At 42.6% G+C, this 23,173-nt stretch overlaps 1 protein-coding gene across 2 annotated transcripts in view; it reads left to right on the forward strand.

The window, feature by feature from the left end:
• The window catches only part of LOC107394017 (netrin receptor UNC5C), a 312,247-nt gene that overhangs the window by 135,372 nt on the left and 153,702 nt on the right, over window positions 1-23,173 (forward strand). For both annotated transcript variants that reach the window (XM_054731499.2, XM_054731500.2), the window contains exon 2: window positions 20,991-21,227. In XM_054731499.2, the coding sequence (XP_054587474.2) occupies window positions 20,991-21,227 (237 nt within the window). The remainder of the gene's footprint in view (window positions 1-20,990; window positions 21,228-23,173) is intronic.

Here is a 23,173-nt window from a genome sequence, read left to right on the forward strand (position 1 = left end):
ATCCTCGGCTCTCTATATGTTTTTGAGGGTGCAATGGCGGCGGTGTAGACGACAGCAGTGCCCTGACCAATCACAAGCTTGCGTTCTCCGTCTCGACGGATGGATGTTTAGAAAAGAAGGCTCAACTCCGTCCGTCCTTGCGGGGGTTCTCCAGCAGGCTCACAAGAACAGATAATGACGTTGCGTGCGTCCGTCCCGATGCAGATGGAAAAGTATAAATCAGGCTTTAAGCTAAGGTCTGTGTTAGTTAGCATTACTAAACAGCATTTCTAAAAGTCTTCAGCATAGGCGTCATTTTAACCGGGGACGCCGGGGACATGTCCCCGGCAAAATTTGTGATTGGCAGCTGTGTCCCCCCCACTTTCCAAAAAGCCTGCTGATGAGGATTTGCTAGCCTACTTTATTGTCCCCAGCAATTTTTAAACCCCACTCAAGTGTATGGTTATTGTCCCCAGCAATTCTGAAAACAAACTGACGCCCTTGGTCTTCAGATAAGAAAAGCAAGACTTGGGTGACGATTTTTGTTTCTGTTTTAGGCGTTGGTTAACGCTTTAGCTACACATAGCCACGTGCTGTGAGGACAGCATACGTTCACCACAGGGCAAATTTCTACTTCATTGAAACAGTTTTTCTTCTCAGCCAACTGAGTTTTTCTACTTTAAAGAAAGCCAAAGAATCTGTGAGCCGTGAGTTTGCTTTGTTAAACGCTGCAGCAGTGGCATTTGTAACTCGACAATGGCCGGAAAAACAGCAGCGTTTTGAAAAGATCCTGAGCCAGAAACAGGAGCGACCCACGGTATCTTCTGTTGCACTGAGCTAACAATGCGAACAGTGAATTTGAGGGAAATAGTCGGCTCCAAAAATATCTCAAGCTACTTTTTCAGTGACCAAGAACTCCATATCACAGTGAAATGTTTTTACTGTATCTACTGATCAACGTACCGAGTGTGACTCGTCTTTGCTCATCATCTAGACTCTAGACTCCTGATACCTGACATCTTTTAGCTTTCACCAGCAGTTTAATTGAAAATAAGGTTTACACAATCATCTCGCGGGCCGCATTTAAACTGTGTGTGGGCCTGATCCGGCCCGCGGACAGCATCTTTGACACCCCTGATCTAGAGTCTGCTGTCGCTGATCCGTAGCTGACAACAGCCATGGAATTCCTGGACCGGGAGTCAGAAAGTGACTTTGCGTGTTTAGAAAATGGGCTGCAGTAACCAGATTTGACCACATGATGTCATTCTTACTTAATTCCTCTTATATGCACCATTAGGTTAGTTTGCACCCTTTGAGCTTTGAAAGATTTTTTTCTTTTATAAATGTGAGGAAGGTATTTGAGTCCTCTTTGATTTGGAGGCCATTTTTTCTCATTTTTCTAGTATATATGTTTTTTCTTTTTGAGATATTTTGCTTACTACATATTATCAGGAAACATGTAGCATTGATGTTCTTACTTTACAGGCCTTGGTGTGGCTTGTAAAATAACATTTTATTGATTGGTTTGGGCATTTTTGACCCTTAATAAATGAAATCATTATTTGAAAAGTGCATGTGTGTATATAGCTGGCGGACATTGTCTGATATTTAAATGAAAGTTTGCTAATTTTAATTATTTATGTGTGAAAAAAGCAAAAACAGAAGAAAGTCTTAAAGGGGGCAATATATATTTTACAGGACTGGATGACTAATACGTTTAATGTTTTCCACAGAAGATCATCGTTTGTTTTGTGGAAAACTTAATTATATTTACTGATTAAAGTCTAATGGACAGTGGCTGTTATCTGTTCTAGCCTAAGGAATTAGTCCTAGATGAGTGATGTGTGAGAACGTAGTCACCCATCAAAGGCCTGGCTTTACCAGCTCTTACACCAGTAACCTGTTTCCAAGGGAGGAGGTGGAATTAAGACCCACAGCATACGGACTGGAACAGATTGTGTCTCATCTGGCTTCACCAGGACCACAGTGACTGATAGTGTGACATTTAGGGTTCCACCCACATACTGAGGTGCATTAAAGGCACATAGAGAGAAAAAAATGTTTGCAAAACCTCTTTTCCTGGTGCTCAACCTTAAAAGAGCTGATTCAGATATAACCTCCTGCTGTGGATCATCATGTGGTGTCCGCTGAGGTGTATCTGCTGTCTGCACTCCGCAGAAACTAGAGATAAACACTGGCTTAAGGGCCACTCCAGGACTAAACAACCATACTAGACGCCGCTTTTCCCGTTTTTGAGCTTTAAAACGAAAACACTTTCAAAATTCTTGAAGAGAAAAATATCAGAAACTGAAATAAAAAATGTGCAAAAGGATGTTTGAAGAATAAAAATAAGTGTAAAAGTAGCTTAAAGGCAAAAGTGATACCTAGAATGAAAGAGTGAAGCTGCGCAGTAATCCAAGAACTAATAACAAATGTATAAGGGCAAGCGTCAATACAGGAGTAAGTGTGTGTGTGTGTGTGTGTGTGTGTGTGTATGTGTGTGTATGTGTGTGTGTGTGCGTGCAAGTAAATCTTGGCAGGAACAGCAATTTAAAAAGCTACTGAGAGCTCTCACACTGCCTACCTGCAAACACCCACGCATCATCTGCCCGTTGGTTAAAATGCGCGTGTGCCCATAAACAAGTGATGTACGTCCAACTTTAAATCTGTTTGTGAGAGTAGGAAAGTGACTCTCAACCTATCATTATCTGAGATTATGTCTCAGTCGAGCATACGGAAAGAAATAATAACTTTCACTGTATACACTGTACAATAAGATTACTGCTGCGTTTCTTTCATTTTTAGTAATTTCTTAACAATCGTCCTTTCATGTTCGCTTTTTTTGCCTCAATTTGTAAGATTGTTTCTTAGTATTATTGAAATCACTTGATTTCCAAGCTGCTTGTACCTGAATAGAGTCACGGGGAGCTGGTGCCTTTGTCCAGAAGTTGCAGGGCAAGAGGAGACCTGGACAGGTCACTGGTTCATCCCAGGGAAATGTGCATGCTGATGACCTGTTTCAAGAAACCACAGTACCGAGAGAAAACCCAAGATTGCATAGGGCCAATAGTTAAACTGTGCACCAAAAGGCCATGTTGGACATTGAACCTGCAACTTGTTTACTGCAAAGCCAAGGCCACTATAATTTAGATCAATGCGGTTTAGATTTAAAATGTTTGAGATTCTGCACGTCACTTGCATCTCTGTCCATCCAAGTGTTGGAAAAACCTTTAATTTCATGAACTATTTTCTAGTAGATCCATTGGATTGTCGGATTAAAAGTTGAGTAAAACAAAAAAATACGTTAAGGGATACTAAGCAGTTTTTCTTGCTTTTAGTAATTCCAAATGTTCGTTATGAATTATCTGTGGTTGAAGCAAAAGTGAAACATCCTCAGCCTTCAGCGATTCATCACTTAATCAAGCAAATCAGCTGTGTTCATGATCTAAAACATGTGGGAAACATGCTGGAAGCGGCCTGCAGCACTGGGTATGCAAGCTCAATTTTTTCTAACTGTAGCAGGTGGCGGTCCGGCACTCTGAAGTTGCAAATGCCATTTCCTGGCCACAGAAGTTGGTGCGGGTCTGAATGACATTTCATTAATGCTCAAGAAAAATATTTTAAAAAAATGAAGTTGCTGCATAATACTCCTGTAAACTATAATTTGTGAGTTAATTTAAAATAACATTCAAACAACAAACTATTGAGTGTTTGAAGGGTTCTGACTAAGTCTTAAAAACGACTTGAGAAAGTCGTTGACTCCACATTACTTATGATGGATAAATTCATGTTAGCATTTCAAGATCAAGGTGGTTTTCCACTCTGGTGACAGCAGTTTAGAGTCCTGGGGGAGCCAGGGGCTGCATGGTGGCTGTAAATCCATAGCAGGCTGAACGGGGGACAGCAGTTGTCCACTGATTGTAGGGTGAGCTGTTCGATCCAACGCTCAGGCAAGCCATGTGTCGAAATATCCTTGGGCAAGATACTAAACTCTGAAAGTCGTCCTCAGGGATGGGTCAATATCCTGTGGGGCTTCTTTGACTCTATGGGGAAGAGTTTGAAAAGAACTAGCTACTTTGGCCCCACACAGTCCCATCATACTGTAGAGTTGTGCTAGCATAGCATGGTCCGCTTCCAAGAAAATTGTACCAGGGCTGGGCATGTCCCCAGCACAGTTGTGGGCTTAGGTAGACAAATTTTCATGCTGATGGATGATGGCACGGGGAACAATCTCTGGGAAGCAGAAAATAGTAGAGATCAGCGTCACAAGTTCCAAATTCATCCCAATCCGTCCACATTCTTAACCGTGTAGGTTATGGAGAGCATGTCAGGGTAGTCATCCTGCAGGAAGAGGGATAACAAACATGTTTTATGACTTTTGGAGGAATTTAATCCACATTCATCAAATAAAACCTAAAGAGAGCATATAACACTGTTTAAGGGGGTGGGGGGGGGGGGGGGGGTGGGGGGGGTGCTTTTAAATTCCAGATATGAATTCCTCAGTTTTTTGCTTTGGGTCCACTCTGCAAAGGACAACTAATTTATTAATAGATGCTAAAGGAACCTAAGAGCTTCAGGTTTCACTGTAAATACTGTTTAACATTTAGGTCACAGAACACTGGAAAGAAGCCCTCACAAATGAGCGACTTGTGGAAAAGCAAGCAGAGTTGCAAAAAGTCAATTTCAGATTTCAGATTTATTGGCCAAGTAAAATTACATTTACAAGGAATTTGGCTTTTTTCCAAACTTCAAAATTTCCCCACTGCCTTTATTTCTATCTAGATTTAGAAAGTAACCCTGAAACCGTGGGCGTCATAAAATGTGCAATGCATCAGCACTGTTACAAACCCAACGTGTGCTGTTAAAATGTGAAGGAGGGGGTAGCATGAGAAACATGACCGTGGATTAAAAATCGGTTTAACTGCCAGAAAATGTTTTAAAACAAGCGAGCAAACAGATGGAGAGCATTAGAAAAATAATGCAAGACGAAAAATTCTCAAAAAGGTTAACGGTTAAACGACTACTTATCAACGATTAAAACACCTGGTTAAAACTTTAAGTTTTACCGAAACTGAAGGTGTTTTAAAACAACGAATTAGATAAAAAGTCCAAAAACCAAAACAGAGCTAACCTTAAAACATAGTCAACCAAAGATCCCTATGGATCACTCAGAGTTTTACCCTTTAAAACTCAACAACTCAGAGTTAAAACTTTAGAAGTTAAACCTCATCAATTCGAAGGGGTTTAAGTCAGCTGTGCTCCTCAGCAGCCTGGAAGAGAGGAGGAGGAGGGGCGGTGTCAGGCTGATCACCAGGGCTGGGTGATCCTGGCTCCTGCATCCAAATGACTGGGCTGGTGCCCATAACAAGCATAAATACAGACTCACACATACAGAAGTGTATAACTGCTCAGGATTACTGAAAACCTGTTTAAAAATGCATGTGCACTGACTGTGAGCTTCGTGGGCTGACCCGATAACTCAAGGTGACGTGACTTTCATTATAATAATTTGGCAGTAAAATCAAAAATGCACAGACGGTGTTTCTTGTGTAAAGTAGTATAACAATACACTGCAAGTGTGTGGAGGTGTTTTAATGAGCAGTCATTCAACTTATCGCTGCACGATAATATATATCAAGCTAGTTAGTCATTATAAAAAGAATTAAAAAATCTTAAAGTACTTTTCTTTGTATTTTCAAAATGTATATACCTGCTTTTTTCACTTTTTCAAATTATTTGATCATTTTGTTTTCTCTTATACACATAAGAGAACGTCTGCAAAGTTTGAAGAAACTTCCAGATAACTAAAACTCAAGTGGTGTTTTTAATGTTTATTATTATTTTTTTCCCCCCACTCTTTTGGCCAGCTGCATCCGTTTGATTTATTAAACCTTTAATGCTACAAATAGTCCCCCTCTCTGGTTCTTTTAACTGTTGCTTCACTGAATCACCTCTCAGCAGGCAGGCCTGCAAATCTTGTGTCCAGCTTTTAGTTGGAGCCTAATGTGTCATGCATGTTGACAGTCTCAGAACACAAGCCAGCTGTCACTGTCTGCTCCATATTGAGATAGTCAAACATTCGACTGTTTTCTACCATTATGAATTGCCCAGTTTAGCTCTGTAAGCCTGGTGGATAAATAATTAGCTTTGACAAGCTGTGCATGTTTAGTTTTATCGTCCAAGGGCTATTTCTGTCATCGAAGAGACATGGTTGACTATTCTGCCTCATGTGCAACATAACTATAATGTTTTAAGCCAGATTTTTGATGAAAATTGGAGAAACTGCAATAAAATAGATGAAAATGCATATGTTTGCCATTGCCAGATAGCAGAATCTAGATATCTCGCATCTGGGATGTACACATAAAGTGTCTCTTTATGCAGACGAAATGCTTTTGTATCTCTCAGATCCTCTCCAGTGTCCTCTTTCTGGCCGAGGGGAAGTGTGGATGCATGTTACATTTGCCTCTTTTGGAGATTGCAGCAGCAGCTCAACAGGTTGTGTTGTCTAGTAATTGGAAGGTTGCAGGTTCGATCCTGGCTGCAGACAGAGATTTCTGCTGTTGTGTCCTTGGGCAAGACACTTAACCCACCTGGCCTGCTGGTGGTGGTCAGAAGGACCGGTGGCGCCTGTGCTAAGCAGCCTCGCCTCACTTCTCAGTGTGCCCCAGGGCAGCTGTGGCTACCTGGTAGCTCATCACCATCGTGTGTGAATGTGTGTGTGTGAATGGATGAATGATACACTGTAGTGTAAAGCGCTTTGGAGTCCTCTGACTCTGAAAGGCGCTATACAAGTGCGGGTCATTTATTTATTTTTCAACAGCTGGTGGCCAAGTTCAATATCCAACTCAGAGTTCTTTAAGAACTTACAACTGAGACACTTCATTAAATCTAACTTTGAGTGCCTGTCTCGGACTCTGCTCTGTGAGATCTGGATGGATTGTTGAGTAAACTCTACGCCCAGCTCAGCTCACCCTATCGGGACCAATCTGTCTGTTTTAAAACGGAAACGAAAGCTGGACCTGGGTGTTTGTCTGGCACAAGGTACTAGGGCGCATCCATAAACCCTCGATTTGTGTGAGACACAATATTATTTAGTTTAAAACGGTGCACCGTTTTAACTGGTTCAACGACAGACTGGTTCAAATTAAGTGAGATTTGGACCCAGCTTGTTGCAAGCGGTCACCTGCCACATTTCTTCACGTGTCCTGGACCTGCCCGAAGCTACAGAGATATTGGTGGTCAATTTTTTGATGCATTTCAAGATTTGTGGAACCACTGTGGGCCCAGATCCTTTGACCCCGTTGTTTGGAGTGGTTGGGGCGGATGCCTTTTTGGACACATGCCAGTTGGACACGATTGACTTTTGCCCTTTGCTGGCTAAAAGACTCATATTGTCTCAGTGGAAGGACTCGTCCGCCAGCGTACGGTCACTGGGTCAGGGAGATTATGTCTCACGTGCATCTTAAGATCAGACGGTCTGAGAAGCTCGGCGGAGAAGTTTAATGTTATGTGATCATCTTTTATGTACCTGTGGACAATTTTTTAATATATTTTTTGTGATTATCTTTTTTCTTTTGTGGATTCATTTTATTTTGAGGTCGGGGTGAGGTGGGGTTTTTGTTTTGAGTTGTTTGTTCTGTTCTGTTTCAAATGTTATGGAAAATTAATTTAAAAAAAACTTCAAATTTGTGTATGAAAACAGTCAAAAAAGAACAATTTCTTTATGAATATGTAATCCAATGGGAGGCTTCTGGAGGTGAAAAACTTCATTGTAAAAATAATGTGTCCCTGAGGTTTATATTATAACGTATGTAGATTTAATTGATCCCCTTGGACAAAATTAATAGACTGATTAAGTTTAATCACTTCTTCAGTGAGAATCTTCAATATATATATATTTTTTTTATCAAAGTGCAGACTGAGTATAAAACTTTAATTAAGTGTCAAATAAATGCTTACAGCACTCACTTGCTTAGTATCATATTTCTGTAGGGATGTGACCCTTAAAGACATGATCTATAATGCTCAGAATCTCTCTGTCAACAAACTGAACTGGTGCGATTCGCCCTTTTTTAAATGCAAACATATGAGACTGCCTGAAGTGTGCACGTCTTTGCACCCGCATACTGGTAGCTTGTCTTCCCTTCTGTCAGCCATGATACTGTCCTCTTAATGACCCTCATCTGAGCCACTTATCCTAAGAACTCCAGAGCAAAGAGGGGTAGAAAAATGGCACTGCATGAAGTAAAAGAACAAAAACTGGGACAAAAAAGAAAGAAGAAGAAAATATCATTTCTATAGCGCCTCTCAAGATAAAAATCACGAGGCGCTTCACAAAAACAAAAAATGTAAAATGTAAAAAATAATTTAGAAAATGGTTAAAATATATTTAAAATGGGCAAAAATAGACAATCGTGATAAAAAAATGTTAAAGAGAGACAGTGACTAGGAACGAGGGAAATCAGTGGATCCTGAGGAAGGTGGAATAGTTGGGGAGAGCAGAATAAAGAGAGAGTGGTGAAGAAGGTCATACAAAAGTCAGCTTGAACAAGTGAGTCTTCAGCTGCTTTTTAAAGGAGACCACTGAGTCCACTGATCTCAGGCTCAGGGGGAGAGAGCTCCAGAGTCTGGGGGCCACAGCAGCAAATGATCTGTCACCTTTGGTCTTTAGCCTGGTGCTGCACAACCAGTAGGCTTTGATCACTGGACCTCAGGGACCTGCTGGGGGTGTAGGGACTAAGAAGATCACCAATGTAAGATGGTGCTTGTCCATGTAAGGCCCTATAGACCAGAACCAGGATCTTGAAATGAACCCTGAAGTTGACTGGTAACCAATGAAGCTGGAGGAGAAGCGGGGTGATGTGGGTGTGTTTGGATGATGTTTTCGAGCTTTATGCTACTGCTGGATAGCTTCTGAAGAGTTCCAATGTGTAGTTAACAAAAGCACAGTGGCACTAGCAGCTGAGGATGTTAATTAAGTCCTAATTTTTATACATTAGAAATGGAGATCCTGAAAGGAGTTCCTTTCAACCAACACATCTCTAGAACATTAATCCTGACAGGAAGTATGAGAGTTGTGTGTGTGTGTGTGCGCATGTGTGTGTGTGTGTGTGTGTGCGTGTTTGAACATGATACATCTAGCTCCAGATCAATGACAATCTCTCGGCATCCTATTGATCCCACGCTCTGTATCTAACATTTAAATATGTACCTTTAAGCTGAATGTGACATGAAGCAGACTAAATGGTGTGTGTGTGTGTGTGTGTGTGTGTGTGTGTGTGTGTGTGTGTGTGTGTGTGTGTGTGTGTGTGTGTGTGTGTGTGTGTGTGTGTGTGTGTGTGTGTGTGTGTGTGTGTGGAGGACTGATTTGAGGCAGGACTTCTGTGTGCAGGAGAAGCTCTGGGTAATAACTGTGCCATCCGTGGGAATTTATGTTTTCCTGGATTTGTGAAACAATGCGAGTGTTTTTGAGACAGAAAGCTGGAGTCGAACAGGAAGAGATACAAGACAAGGATAAATTGTGTGTGTGTGTGTGTGTGTGTGTGTGTGTGTGTGTGTGTGTGTGTGTGTGTGTGTGTGTGTGTGTGTGTGTGTGTGTGTGTGTGTGTGTGTGTGTGTGTGTGTACTAAAGTGTTCTGGTACTTTTGTGAGCAGTTGTGAGTTTGTTTTTCCTCTATTTGTCTGTGATGCTCGGCGTGCTTTGGCCCAAAGTTTCTGAGAGAGATGGGGATTGTTTCAGATTAGTTTGCTCGTCTATTGTTGGATGTGTGTGTACCGATGGCTGTGGTAGGAGATTAGTGGTCAGGGCTGAAAGTGTTTTTGTATGTGTGTTTATAGTACGTGTGAGAGCGCTGCTTTCTCAGCATGTGTGTGTTTTTACAGCTGCTGCTGATACTCACCCTCTGATAAGACAATAAGATGTGTGACCTCATGATTTCCACAGCTACTGCACTGATACACATCAAAGGCCAGTAACATTACCAAGAGCTGAAGACCCAGACACGCAAACACTTCAATCCACACTATGTTGGACCATATATGGCTTAGGTTGATATAGGGCTGCTCGATTATGGCAAAAATAATAATCACGATTTTTGTGACTGAAATTGAGATCACGATTATTTAGGCCGATTTTTCAATTTATGATGATTTTATTTGTTTTTATTCAGTCATAAAATTGCTCAGGGCACAATTAGGACAAAAATAAGAAACAAGATGATCACTAAAATAACTCCTGATTCCCAGTATAAAAAGACCAATATACTTATAGCTCATAGTTTATGACCCAAAAGCTATAGACCTTGGTTTAACTCATGTAAGTCTAACGAGTACAGAACCAAATACCAATATCTTGCAAATACTGACAGCAAGAATTATACAGTGGCATTTATAACAAATAAATGCAAATAAATTGATGTTCACAAAATGTTGCATAACATTTATTGAGTCGTGTCAAGGTGCTGTAGGAGCACCGTGTCCTCAGAGAGGTTAGTTATTAGTTATCAGCGTGAGGAACTTATTTCTACCTTATTTATAAACTATTTATTTACAGGCCCATCAGTTAATGTAATAATTGTCCCAACCACAGCTGCACCCCCCACCCCCCAACCCGGTCTCACAGCAATCGGGCAAGCTGCACGTGTGTTTAGCACGCTGCACGCGCACATTTAGCTGTTTTTAGCTGCTCAGGAGTCCGCAGGTACGGTGTGTGTGTGTCACTCACTCTGGTTAATCCAACAGGGAGCCGGCTCCGAGAGCTGTCTTTAGCGACCGACACATCACTGCATCATTCCCTTTCCTAATGTTGTGAAGAACGGTCCGGAGTGCAGGCGGAGTGTTTAGCTAACCTGCAGGAAATGTCGACGACCGTTATCCAGAAAGTAGCTAAGGGTTACCAGAGATGTTTCTGAGATGTTCGCTAGGTACTTTTAAGATTTAAAAAGTCAAGAAGGGGGTCTGAAAAGCTGCTAGAAATGGCGTCAAAGTCGCTAAGTTGGCAACACTGTCAGGAGGAGCGCTTCATTTGCAACTCAGGGCAGCGCAAGCGGGAGGAGCAAATAATCGGCTTGTTTTGTTTTTTATAATCGTTCAAAACTCAGATCGTAATCGTGATTAAAATTCGATTAATTGAGCAGCCCTAGGTTGATATGCTTAAGTTTACACGTGATGCAAACGTCTGATTTGAGGCAGTGCTTGTCTGGTCTGTGGCTGATAATACGGACTTTGAGACATGGTCAACAATAAAAAATATTCTGCGGTTTCTTAGTCAGTTGACTTTGAAGTACTTTACACTGCAGTCATTCACCCATTCACACACACTTTCACACACTGATAGTTATAAACCACAGTGCAGCCACAGCTACCCTTGGGCACTGACGGAGGCAAGGCTGCTGAACACAGATGCCACCAGCCCGCTGACGTTCACCAGCAAGCTAGGAGTGTGGCGTGTCTTGCCCAAGGACACAACAACTGGCACAAGCGGAGCCTCTGTGTCTTCAGCCTTAGGTTTCTGAAGAGCTTAATTAATGCCATGTAGGCAGTGCACACCACCACCATCTTAGCTGCATTAAACGTCTCGTCATTCCCGGGAAATACAAAAAACAAAAAAATAAAAATAAAATCGGGGAAAACAGGTAGAGCTGAGAGCAGGGCTGTGAGGGAAGATGATTAACACCCATCAAACTCTGAGCCGATGTATCTACGAGCTTACTGAGCATACCTATAGCTACACGAAGCTAGCGGAGGTGGGCAGACATTTCTAGCCAGAAAACCGTGATTGTCATGATGACAACTTGACCAATTAAACCTCTAATGTTTTTTGAACCAGGCTGTAAACATTTTTTTTTCTTGCTGTAAAATTGTCATTAACAATGGAGTCAATGTGGGACATAGCTCCTTTTCACTTCCTGTTTTTGAGGTCAATGACGTCAAAGCGCAGTGACGAGTACTGTCCGAATTCCAAGAATACTCATTCTCGTGTCCTCAAACGCGTCCTCGCTCCGCCCACATTTCGAGGACGGGTCTGTTGTATCCTCACAGAACAAGGCTATCCCAGCATGCTTTGCGCGCCAGCTGTGGATTTTCTACAGGAAGAGAAAATGGGGAGAGCTACAAAGTTTTAAACGTAAGTTTGTTAAAAACTAGCCGTAGAAACGTAAAAGGCTTAAAGCGGTTCAGTTTATAGACATTTTTCATTTGTATATTTGTTTTTTAATTTTAGGCAGAAATCAGCCAGAACGTGTTTGTTTTGCAGGTCCCGGTTGTTCGTGTGTGTGTGTGTGTGTGTGTGTGTGTGTGTGTGTGTGTGTGTGTGTGTGTGTGTGTGTGTGTGTGTGTGTGTGTGTGTGTGTGACGTGAAGCTGCTGTAGCTCCTAAATATTCCTGGTCGATTTTCGCTAGCTTTAGCATTTTTCCCTTGCATGTAGCTGCCGCCACGGCTGTGACGGGACCTACGGACCACCGTAGAGGGGAAGGCTAGACTGTCCGAGTTTAGAGCCGCTGGGTTCTGGTCTTAGCGGTCTAGCAAGGACCCGGCCTTGCTAGACCGTCGAGGACCCGTACTCATAAACATCCTTCCCGTGGATTCGGACACACCCAACATGAACTCCAAAAGTCAATTCGAAAGACTTCCGCTAAACAGGTTGTCACCACACTGCCATCTTGGAGCTTGGATCCTTGGTTGAACTAGTGCTGTAAAAATATATATCAGTCTTTTAAACTTAACAAGAGGACAGGTGTGCTGTACATGGTGGTCTAAATGATGAAGATCCTTTCATTTCGGAGTCTTTTGAGGAAATGGATTTTAAACTATTCACAAAAACATGGCAGGTAGGGATGGCACTTAAGTTAACATAAACACTTCTGGGTTTTCTTGTCCTAATTTTCCATCTCATTGAACAATTAGAATTTTTTTTTTACCCATGCAGGATCTGTGTCTGAAATGTGACTGGTCTCTATGGATTTTAGTGCTTCAGCAGTTTTTTTTTAACATGTGGCTGGACCTACAGGCCTGAGTGGTGGGGGATAAATGTGTTCTTACTCAGAGTACATATTTACAACATCTCGTAAATCAAACCTGGACATTGTTCTGCTACAGCCATTCACGACTGATGACAGCTTTCAGGCAAGACGTTTATGAGCCGGGCTGTTAGGATCAGTAAGTCATTCTGTCAGTAGACCAGGATAAAAAAACGTTTTAGGTGGGGGGTGAAAACGAGGTGAAACTAAAGGTGGGGAGGGCGAGGAAAAACAGTGAAAGTGTGAGGAGACTGGAGAAGTGACAACATTGGGGGAAAAAACAGAAATCGTCTGCTTCTCTTAAGGGAAGCTTTTTATTTAAAGGAAAACTGATCCCTGCCTCACCACTCCACCCTCTTGTCTGGCTATCATGTTTCTTGTCCCAATCAATAATTTATAACCGCCGCTCCAGAGCAATGAACCCCCCAAGCCCTCTGAATGACAGACGAGGGTGAGAATGAGTGTTGGGCAACGTGAAACGCAGGACAAGCGTAAAAGCAGTGTGGTGGAGAAAAATAAAATAGCGACAAATGGCAAAAGTGACAGAAGAGGCAGAGTAGCGACTAAAGGACTGACAGAGAAGTGGCTGAACACGACAGTGGATACATGACCAAAAGTGGGGAGGGCGGAGTTCCCTCTGATAAGGAAATTATGCTGTAAAATGTCTTCCATTTTTCAAACTCTCTGAAAACTAATTACAGAACTAAGGGAAAAAATGTCAGCTTCGTGACATCAAAGTGGAGATGCTGCCTACTCATTTTTTCTCCTATTTGCGACTTGTTGTTGTTTTACCTAAGCTGCTTTTAGCTTCAGCCCACAGCACACTGCTATTCTCCAAGATAAGAGCCACGACTGCGCACAGCCTAGGAAGAGAAAAACTACGTGTGTGTGTGTGTGTGTGTGTGTGTGTGTGTGTGAGAGAGAGAGAGAGAGAGAGAGAGAGAGAGAGAGAGAGAGAGAGAGAGAGAGAGAGAGAGAGAGAGAGAGAGAGAGAGAGAGAGAGAGAGAGAGAGCGAGAGAGAGAGAGAGAGAGAGAGAGAGAGAGAGAGAGAGAGAGAGAGAGAGAGAAGACACTTGTGTTTAGTTATTTTTGTGCATTTTTGAGTGGTTTTGCAAAGTTGGAACCATCAAAAACAAATTTAGGGCAGAGCGAGAAGATAAAATGAAGTGTGACGTGTCACAAATGTTTTATGTGTCAATTTTCCCACGAGTCTTTCAGCTGTAGAAATCACTCACACACATATACAAATTGTCTAGAAAGCCTTAAAGAAACAGCTGAATGAGTTATTGGTGATAAACTACAAGTTAGTAGAAAAACGTGTCTGTGTGTGCATGAACTTTAAAAATGTGTGGCATGTTTGTGTGTCTATGGTTACGAAATTAATTAAGGCCACCTTCTCAACCTGCTCTTGTAATTGTGCGTGGTTTGGTGACCTTGGCAACCTGGTGCCAAAACATACTGTAGTTGGTGTCCCTTTGATTGAGGCCAAGAGGGGGCGTGAAGTTTGGATTAAGCAAAAATACGACGAAGAGAGAAAAGGATAGTGGAGAAGGAGAATTAAAACTCTGATGCCCTCTATGTTGTCTGATCCATCCATCCTATCTACCTTTCAGTGGTTTATTGATTCCTTAAAACTTCAAATGAAGAAAAAAATGTACTTGCACAGTCTTTAAAGTGGCAATGTGTGGTTTTTACTGATAATCTGGAAATATTCATCAAAATGTATTAAATTAATTAAATGATGCCCAGTTGTCAAAAAAATATGGCGGCTTTGTAACATGTAACCATAAAAGTCAGATCTAAAATACATGGGCAGAGGTTTAGGTCTGTGGGCGACACCATATTAGATGCGATGTTTCCTTTTATGTGAGCCCATGAGGACAAAATTTACATTTACTGATTTGTAACAAGTAGGGATGTAAGAAAATATAGATATGGCAAATATTGTGATTTTTTTCCATCAATATTATTCTGATATTTAAAAGCCGTGTATCAAAAATATCAATACCTCAGTATATTGTGATAGTTTTTCCTGCATTATTATGTTGATATTCAAAAGCCATGTATCTAATTTCTGGAAGAATTTACATGTAAACATTGGTGTATTTTATTTTATTTTGGTGCAATTCAAACGCAAATTGCTAGTTGGCAGCAGTGTGCAATGGGTTTTATTTCCACCATTGAAGTGTAAATCCCTGTATCATGGTTCAGATACCTCATGTTAAGTATCAGTTTGGACTGTTTATTGAATTTTCCTTAAATAAATTCAGTCTAAGAAATCGCCAGTATCATCTGACTGAATGCATCGCAATAGATTGTGATATATTGTATTGTCTCCACTTTACTGTGATACATATCGCCATAATTTCACCAATACGCATCCCTAGTAACAAGTAAGAAACAGTTACAAAAGGTTTGCCATACGTAAATGTTGTTGTACATATTTACCTCTTCGCTCGTTGCGAGTGATTAAGGGGAGTCTGATGTGCTGAAGTACTTGTTTGAAAATTGGGGTGTTTCTCAATGTCAAGGCGCCTGGCCTCGCAAGGCGATGTCTTGCTAGGCCAGGCGCCTTGCTTACGAGGACACTGCCCTTCCTTGGTCAAAGAAAACGGTTAAAAGGAACAGACTTGCATCACGTGGCCGCAGCGGTCACGTAACGTAACGTGACATGGGATGTAATGTTATATTTTATACGTATACATTTATATAACAAGCCTTTTACTTTTTAAATTCTGAATATATTGGTTAAAGAAAATAGGTAAGCTGGGCTGCGCAGTGGCTCAGTGGTTAGAGCTGTTGCCTTGCAGCAAGAAGGTCCTGGGTTCGCTTCCCAGCCTGGGATCTTTCTGCATGGAGTCTGCATGTTCTCCCTGTGCATGCGTGGGTTCTCTCCGGGTACTCCGGCTTCCCCCCACAGTCCAAAAACATGACTGTTAGGTTAATTGGTCTGTCTAATTTGTCCTTAGGTGTGTGTGTTTGTGTGTGTCTATGTGTTGCCCTGTGATGGACTGGCTCTCTGTCCAGGGTGTACCCCGCCTGATTGCCCGTTGACCGCTGGAGATAGGCACCAGCCCCCCCCCCCCCCCCCCCCCCCCCCCCCCCCAGCGACCCTACGTGGACAAAGTGAGTTCAGACAATGGATGGATGGATGGATTATGTAAGCTAGTTACTCTCTGCTAGCCAACAAAGCTGCAACTACTAAGCAACCAAACAACCACAGCTAACTGCTTTGGATATATAAAAAAAAACATTTTAGATAACAGCTTGATAGCTACAATTACTTGACTTGAAATTTGCCCATGAAGTAGCTGCCGGCTTCTGATCCGCCATCCTTTGGAAAATACTGCGGTGTATTCTGGGTCATTTTTGAACAAGGCCAGGCTACAAGTCACCTCCTGTGAATCCTTGCTCAGCTAGCTAAACGGCTAAAAAACGGAGAACAGACGCTTTGGTAGAACATGAACATTGGAACACGCCTTGGCGGTTCCTGATGACGAATCTCCTAGGCAACTGGGGAGAGACCAAGACATCAAGGCAAGGTTCCTTGGCATTGAGAAACAGGGATTTTTGACCCTAATGGCCATCTGTTGGTAAAGTATTTCTCGAACACAAAAATACAGCTTGCTTGCAATGATTTAGGTATGTACTGCCCCCTATCGACTGGGATATAGTGTAGTATACACCGTCACATTAATTAGTTACCAAATGTCCAGTATAAAAAGTGATCCATCCATTCATTTCACATACATGGTACTGTGCTGGGGCGCTGCACAGTGACACAGTGGTTAGAGCTGTTGCCTTGCAGCAAGAAGGTCCTGGGTTCGCTTCCCAGCCTGGGATCTTTCTGCATGGAGTTTGCATGTTCTCCCTGTGCATGCGTGGGTCCTCTCCAGGTACTCCGGCTTCCTCCCACAGTCCAAAAACATGACTGTTACATTAAATGGTCTGTCTAAATTGTCCTTAGGTGTGAGTGTGTGTGTGTGTGATTGTTTGTCCTGTGTGTCCCTGTGTTGCCCTGCGATGCCCTATGTTGCCCCGCCTGATTGCCCATTGACCACTGCAGATAGGCACCAATACCATCCCCCACCCCCACCCCCACCACCCCCCCGGCGACCCCACGTGGACAAAGCAGGCTCACACAATGGATGGATGGATGGATGGATGGATGGATGGATGGATGGATGGATGGATGGATGGATGGATGGATGGATGGATGGATGGATGGATGGATGGATGGATGGATGGATGGATGGATGGATGGATGGATGGATGGATGGATGGATGGATGGATGGATGGATGGATGGATGGATGGATGGATGGATGGATGGATGGATGGATGGATGGATGGGTACTGCGTTGGGTCAAGGGAAGTTGCTACAAAAAACAAACATTCTGAATAAACCAATAGTCTTGTATCATAGAGTATGTACACATGTTTTCAATAAACCAACCTGCTTACAAAATAAGTTATATATTGTAATTGAGTGCTTTAAGAGCTTAATATATTACCTCTACTTATGACCATTAAGCTGTGATACTCTATATAAATATAGAATATCAACCTGATTGGTCTTTGTATATTTAATCAGAAGATTCTTGGATTCTTGTTTATTCAAGGATTGTAAACACTTCGTTTTTGATTCAAGGAAAGAGTCAGGTTTGTAAAAGTAAGAATTTATTTTCCAAACAATTAAAACATGACAAGTTAACTAATATTTACTGTGATGGATGAATCTAGATGGAGGAGATGGTAAATGGTGCTTATGTGTGAATGCAGTGTTATCAGAACTTCCGTATCTAGGAAAGTTGAGTTCTGAGTGTAAAAGAATTTGGCTTGTGTTAAGCTATGAAGTTGATTATTATCAAAAAGCATGAGATGCTATCTGTGTGTCTACTTGGAGACCCTCTTCGTGGATCCGAAGGTCAGAAAGGTTGGATGACCTCTGGCACCGAGGGCTGTAGAATACCGTGGCACGGACTCTTCAGTCCAGAGATGTCTCGGGTCAGGACAGATGGATGGAACCGCACGTCTGGGACTCTTAAGGAGCCGGAACAAAATCAGCTTTGTTCCAGGAACCGTTTTCTGCGTCAACTTTGCAACAACCTTGACAGCGTGTCAAAGCTGCTTCTTAGTTAAAGAGAATTCACCACGGACGGCCGTTTCCGTAGCTTCCTCTAGAACTCTGAATGCTGAGTGATGAGAGCTGGACCTTGAACTGGAACTGCAACTCGATGGAACTGCTGAATCACCAGAGTGATTCTGTTTTAATATTCTCATGTGATGATTTGTGTGGCCAACCAGAGGTTGACATGTTGAGGAATATTACCAAGACAACCTTAGAAAACACGCCTTCTTTGATACCGGATGCTCTGATCTGGGGTAAAGAAATATCGATGTGTCACGCATTTGATTTAACTTTACCTTGTCCTTGTGTGAGTCTAAATGGTGATGGCCTCGTCATATCAACATAACGGATCAATGTAATCATGGCATTCATTTCAAACTTCAGTCATTCAAGCACAGATTAATGAAAGCATTTCATTTATATTATAATTATTATAAGTGACAATAAACAAACGTTTATTTAATGATTATTTAACTTATAAGTTTTAAAAGTTCATATTATATCTAAGAATTCATTTTTTGAGTAAGTAACTAATCTGAGCTGCGAGTGTTCACTTATTCAGAAGCACGAAGAATCCTGTAGGACGATAAGGGAAGCTTGAGGCCTTGAGGAGGGAACATCATTGTTGACAATACGTTATCATGTGTTCAGGGCTGCAGAGAGGCTCTGAACCCCAGCCGATGGGATGAAGGCAGGCAGATTAAAGAAAGCACATGCAGTCTCGTGTCTCCATTTTGACCAGGTATTGAAGGGTCAAACTGTACTTAAAAACTGACCATTACTGGACATTACAATATTTAAGTCCAGCTTTCTTAGACTGACACAACAGATGACTCTGGCTCCAAATTTGGAATAATTAAGCTAGCAAAATGTAATCCGGTAATTTCAAGTAAAAACATTTTTAGTGTTAAATGTTATTTGTAAAATTTCTCTTGTACACCTTTTGTGTGTATTAAGTGGACATAAACTAATAAATATGCACCTAAAGTGACACTCCAGCTTCTGGTTGTGACTAAGGACAGCCTTATTAATGATTACTCGACAGAGACATAACGAAAAAATAGCAGAGTTAGACATAGACAATTCATCTAGCCATCAAGTATGAATAGTCACAACAATCACTCACAAAATGGGAGACACTTACTCGTTCCCAGGAGAATTGAATAATGATTGGCTAGCTTGTAAAGTTTTAGTAGAAACTGAGAAATATTTGAACAGCTATAACTCCAACCCCTGCTTCCCCTCTGCTTCAGGAAGGAGCTGAAAGTCACACCTCATACTGCACAAGCACATGCAGATAGCCTCGTAGCACCAACAAAGGCCTGCTGTCGCTGCACGTTTTTGATATGTTCCTGCTCAAATACAGTGGTGAATTAAATCTCCTCAGCCTTCACCAGGTTCTGCAGGAGCTGCTAATCACTCATTTTGTTCAAATATGCAGTGTTCAAGAGTAGCACACCCCTGCTAACGCTACAACAGGCTAACAATAGTTCAGTGTTGTACAAGGTTGAATGCTATTTGCTTATCACTTAGCAATACACACAATACAATAGAGATCACTACCCTCCCTACTCCTCCACAGTGACCTTGACGTTTACAGACTGACTTTAACTCAAAGCAGTCAAGCTAGGTTGGTGTGAAAAGCTGATGGAGGTAACTGCATCACCCCGCAGTGCATGATGGGTACTTGGAGGGATCCTTGTTGACTGATCCTCTTGTGGATAAGCAACTCTATTGGTCAGTGCTCCATAGACTCGTGTAAATGATGCACTATGCTGTAGAGGCTAGGGGAGGGACTTGGCCATAAATTCTGAAAGATTATCTATTTTCTATCATTGGGCCGGGTGAGATAGTCCAATTTAAGTATTTTTTTAAGCTACCTAAAAATATAAACTAATTATCCCAATCTTAAGATTTACTTTTAGATTGCCAGTGTTGTTGTTATTCCCTCTAAGAATGAAGCCTATTGCAGAGCATTTCAATCATCTAAAATTAAAAAACAGAAAAGCGCAGTTTACCTGGATGGCTCAGTGAAAACCAGCTTTGATGGAATACTGTCAGTTGCAACACCTTGCAACATGACACAACCAGTGTGTAACATGTGATGCAAAACGCTGTATAAAAGCACTTTAAATTGTTTTTTTAAGTTTAAGATCTTTTCGATGGCACACATCTGGAATAATCTGAGGAATCTTTACCTAGACTCTTTCATGAAAAAAGATCCACAATAAATCTCTTGTTTTTGCTCTCTCTCCCGACAAACATGGCCCTCAGTTGGTTTCGTCCATTGACAATACCTTTATAGCTTACTGAAATAAACCCCCCTTTGTGTTGAGGAGATGAGATGAAGGAAAAACAATATTTGCATAATTCTTCCATCATTTGGAGACAAACACACTGCCAAAAATGTTTACTTTTATCTCAGTTCAGAAACATTTTGAGCTCTACCCTCAGCCAACATGCAAAGTATTTTTCCATTTATATTGAAATCGGCTACCTGCAGGTTCTAACAGGTCTCCTGACAGTCAGTCACGAGGGAAATCACAGCATCAAAATATCTAAACTGCAAACTAACCGACCAAAATTTGTCAGGTAAAAAAGTCTACCATTTCAGAGACCGAGTGTTCGTTTTTGAGTGGATTTGTCAATATGGTACACATTTAAGAACCATTTCACGGAGCTCACTGCTTCTACCACTGTTTATGTCTGTTAATCAGTTTTATTTCTTTATTCGCTTTAAAAATCCTCCCAGCAGATTTTCACTTTTTATTAAGTGAAAAAAATGAAAGGTTTACATAACTAAATACAAGAAAAATGCAACAAACGGGATTAAAAACAAAACTCTTTTCTTGTTTTGCAGTGAGAGATGATGATGACTTCCTGAGCCTGAGTGAGCTTCCAGAAACCTTCCCTTCCGACCCTCCAGAGCCTTTACCTCACTTCCTGTTCGAGCCAGAGGAAGGCTACATTGTCAAGAACAAGCCTGTCAATCTCTACTGCAAAGCGACACCTGCCACACAGATTTACTTTAAGTGCAACAGCGAGTGGGTCCATCAGAAGGACCACACTGTGGAGGAGCGGGTTGACGAGAACTCAGGTGAGTGAAAGCTTGCTCATGTTCTCACATTTGCACAAAAAATAAAAAAAAATATCTTGAAACAAAACAGAAAATGGTCACACAAGGACATCTAGACATTTGGTAACTCAAGTGCTGCTACATCTCAGTTCAACCAAAACGGGTGCTCAATTAAACTAAAAATAAATATTAAAGGGATATTCCACCCCCGAGTAAAATTTAGTCATCCGTCATATTCCCTAGAGTTAGATAATTGGGAAAGGCATTTTGTAACCAGTCCGGTCAATTGGTAGTATTCTGTTAGCTTTAGCTTAGCATAAACAATGTAAGTGAATGGTAACAGCCAGGGACGGCGTTAGGCCCGGCTACTTGGGCTGAAGCCCCGGATGTTTCATGATAAGCCCCGGATCTAAATCGCGGAAGTAACATGCAGTACCAAAGTCCAACAGAGAGGGAGCAGCTGGCAGTAGTTTGTATACAGCCTGCCTGAGCCTCCACCACTGAAAAAGAAGCCCTTCAGCAGCCGGCTTCTTCTGCAGTCTCTGCCTGAAACGCATGAGTGAAGATGGACATAAGGACGTTTTTTAGGCTAAAAGTACAACGACAGAACCCCAGCTTTGATGAGACTGGTGCTGACTCAGGTTTGTGAGTCTTATTTGAAAATATTTGTTGTGCTGCTGGTTTGCCTAAAGTTAGCTTACTATCAGGTAAAGTTGTTGGAGAAAGAAAGGGAATATTTACTATCATCTCACACTAAACACTAACAGGAACAATATGTCACGAACTCCTCCAGCTGACTGCATTCCATTCATTCCTGCCACTAACGTGGCGACTGACGTCATCACGCCGACACTACTTAAGGAAGTGCCGGCGTTTCATTCATTGCTCAGTCATCGTTTCTCACCAGACTTTGTATCGAGTCTCCAGGCTTACCAGCCCTCTAAACCCTCAAACTACACCTTCAGGAGATAACCACGCCGGCTATCTCCATCTCTCCGCGTCTGGGCAACAGAACTCTCAGTCACGCTTCAGATCTGCCAACGAACCTGACAGGATGACTGAGCCCCAAGTTGACCCAGCGGAGTTCGCGCGTCTGCGTGCCGAAGTGGCTCAACAGCGCGCAATCTTGGATCAGCATGCGGCAGACATGAACCAGCTCCGTGCCATAGCTGATCGCCAAGCCACCAAGATTGAGTCACTCACCGAGCTAGTACTCCAGCTGACCACCGCTCTGCAACGTCAGACCGCAGCTGTTCCTGACAGGATGGAACCACGCCTCAGCCTTCCAGAGAAGTGGGACGGAACCAGGGGATCCCCGGAGGGCATGTTGGCGACCCTGGCCATGACTTTCGAGTGCCAGCCGGCACGTTACCCCACATCCTGCTCTCGCGTCGCCCTGCTGACCTCACTGCTGACAGGTCGAGCCGGTGAATGGGCGGCGGCTCTTTACAATCAGAAATCTCCTGCCTGCAATGACTATGAGACTTTTGTAAAGGAGATGAAAAAGACTTTTGTGCACCCCAGCAGCGAGGTCTCGGACGAGACGCGGCTGCTTCAGCTGCGCCAGGGCTCCCAGACGGCGGCTCAGTACACCTCTCGCTTCCGGACGACAGCAGCTCGGTTGAGGTGGGATGACGCCGCCCTAAAGGCAGTTTACCTGGAGGGACTGTCACCGAGAATCCGGGAGGGCATGATCGGGCACGAGGTCCCAACCTCCCTGGACCTGGCAGTGGATCTGGCTCTCCAACTGGACCGCTGCATCCTGAACCGGCCGAGCACCATGTCAGTCCCCGTACACACCAGGACGTCACCCCGCCGGCCGGCTCACCAACCGACGGAGGAGCCGATGCAGCTGGGACATCTTCCCCCTGAGGAACGGGCACGGCGCTACCAGGAGGGAAGATGCGCTTACTGTGGGGATTTGGGTCACCACCGTGGCACGTGCCCAAAACGACCGGGAAAAGGTC

This window comes from Nothobranchius furzeri, chromosome 17 (assembly GCF_043380555.1).
Source record: "Nothobranchius furzeri strain GRZ-AD chromosome 17, NfurGRZ-RIMD1, whole genome shotgun sequence".
NCBI lineage: Eukaryota > Metazoa > Chordata > Actinopteri > Cyprinodontiformes > Nothobranchiidae > Nothobranchius > Nothobranchius furzeri.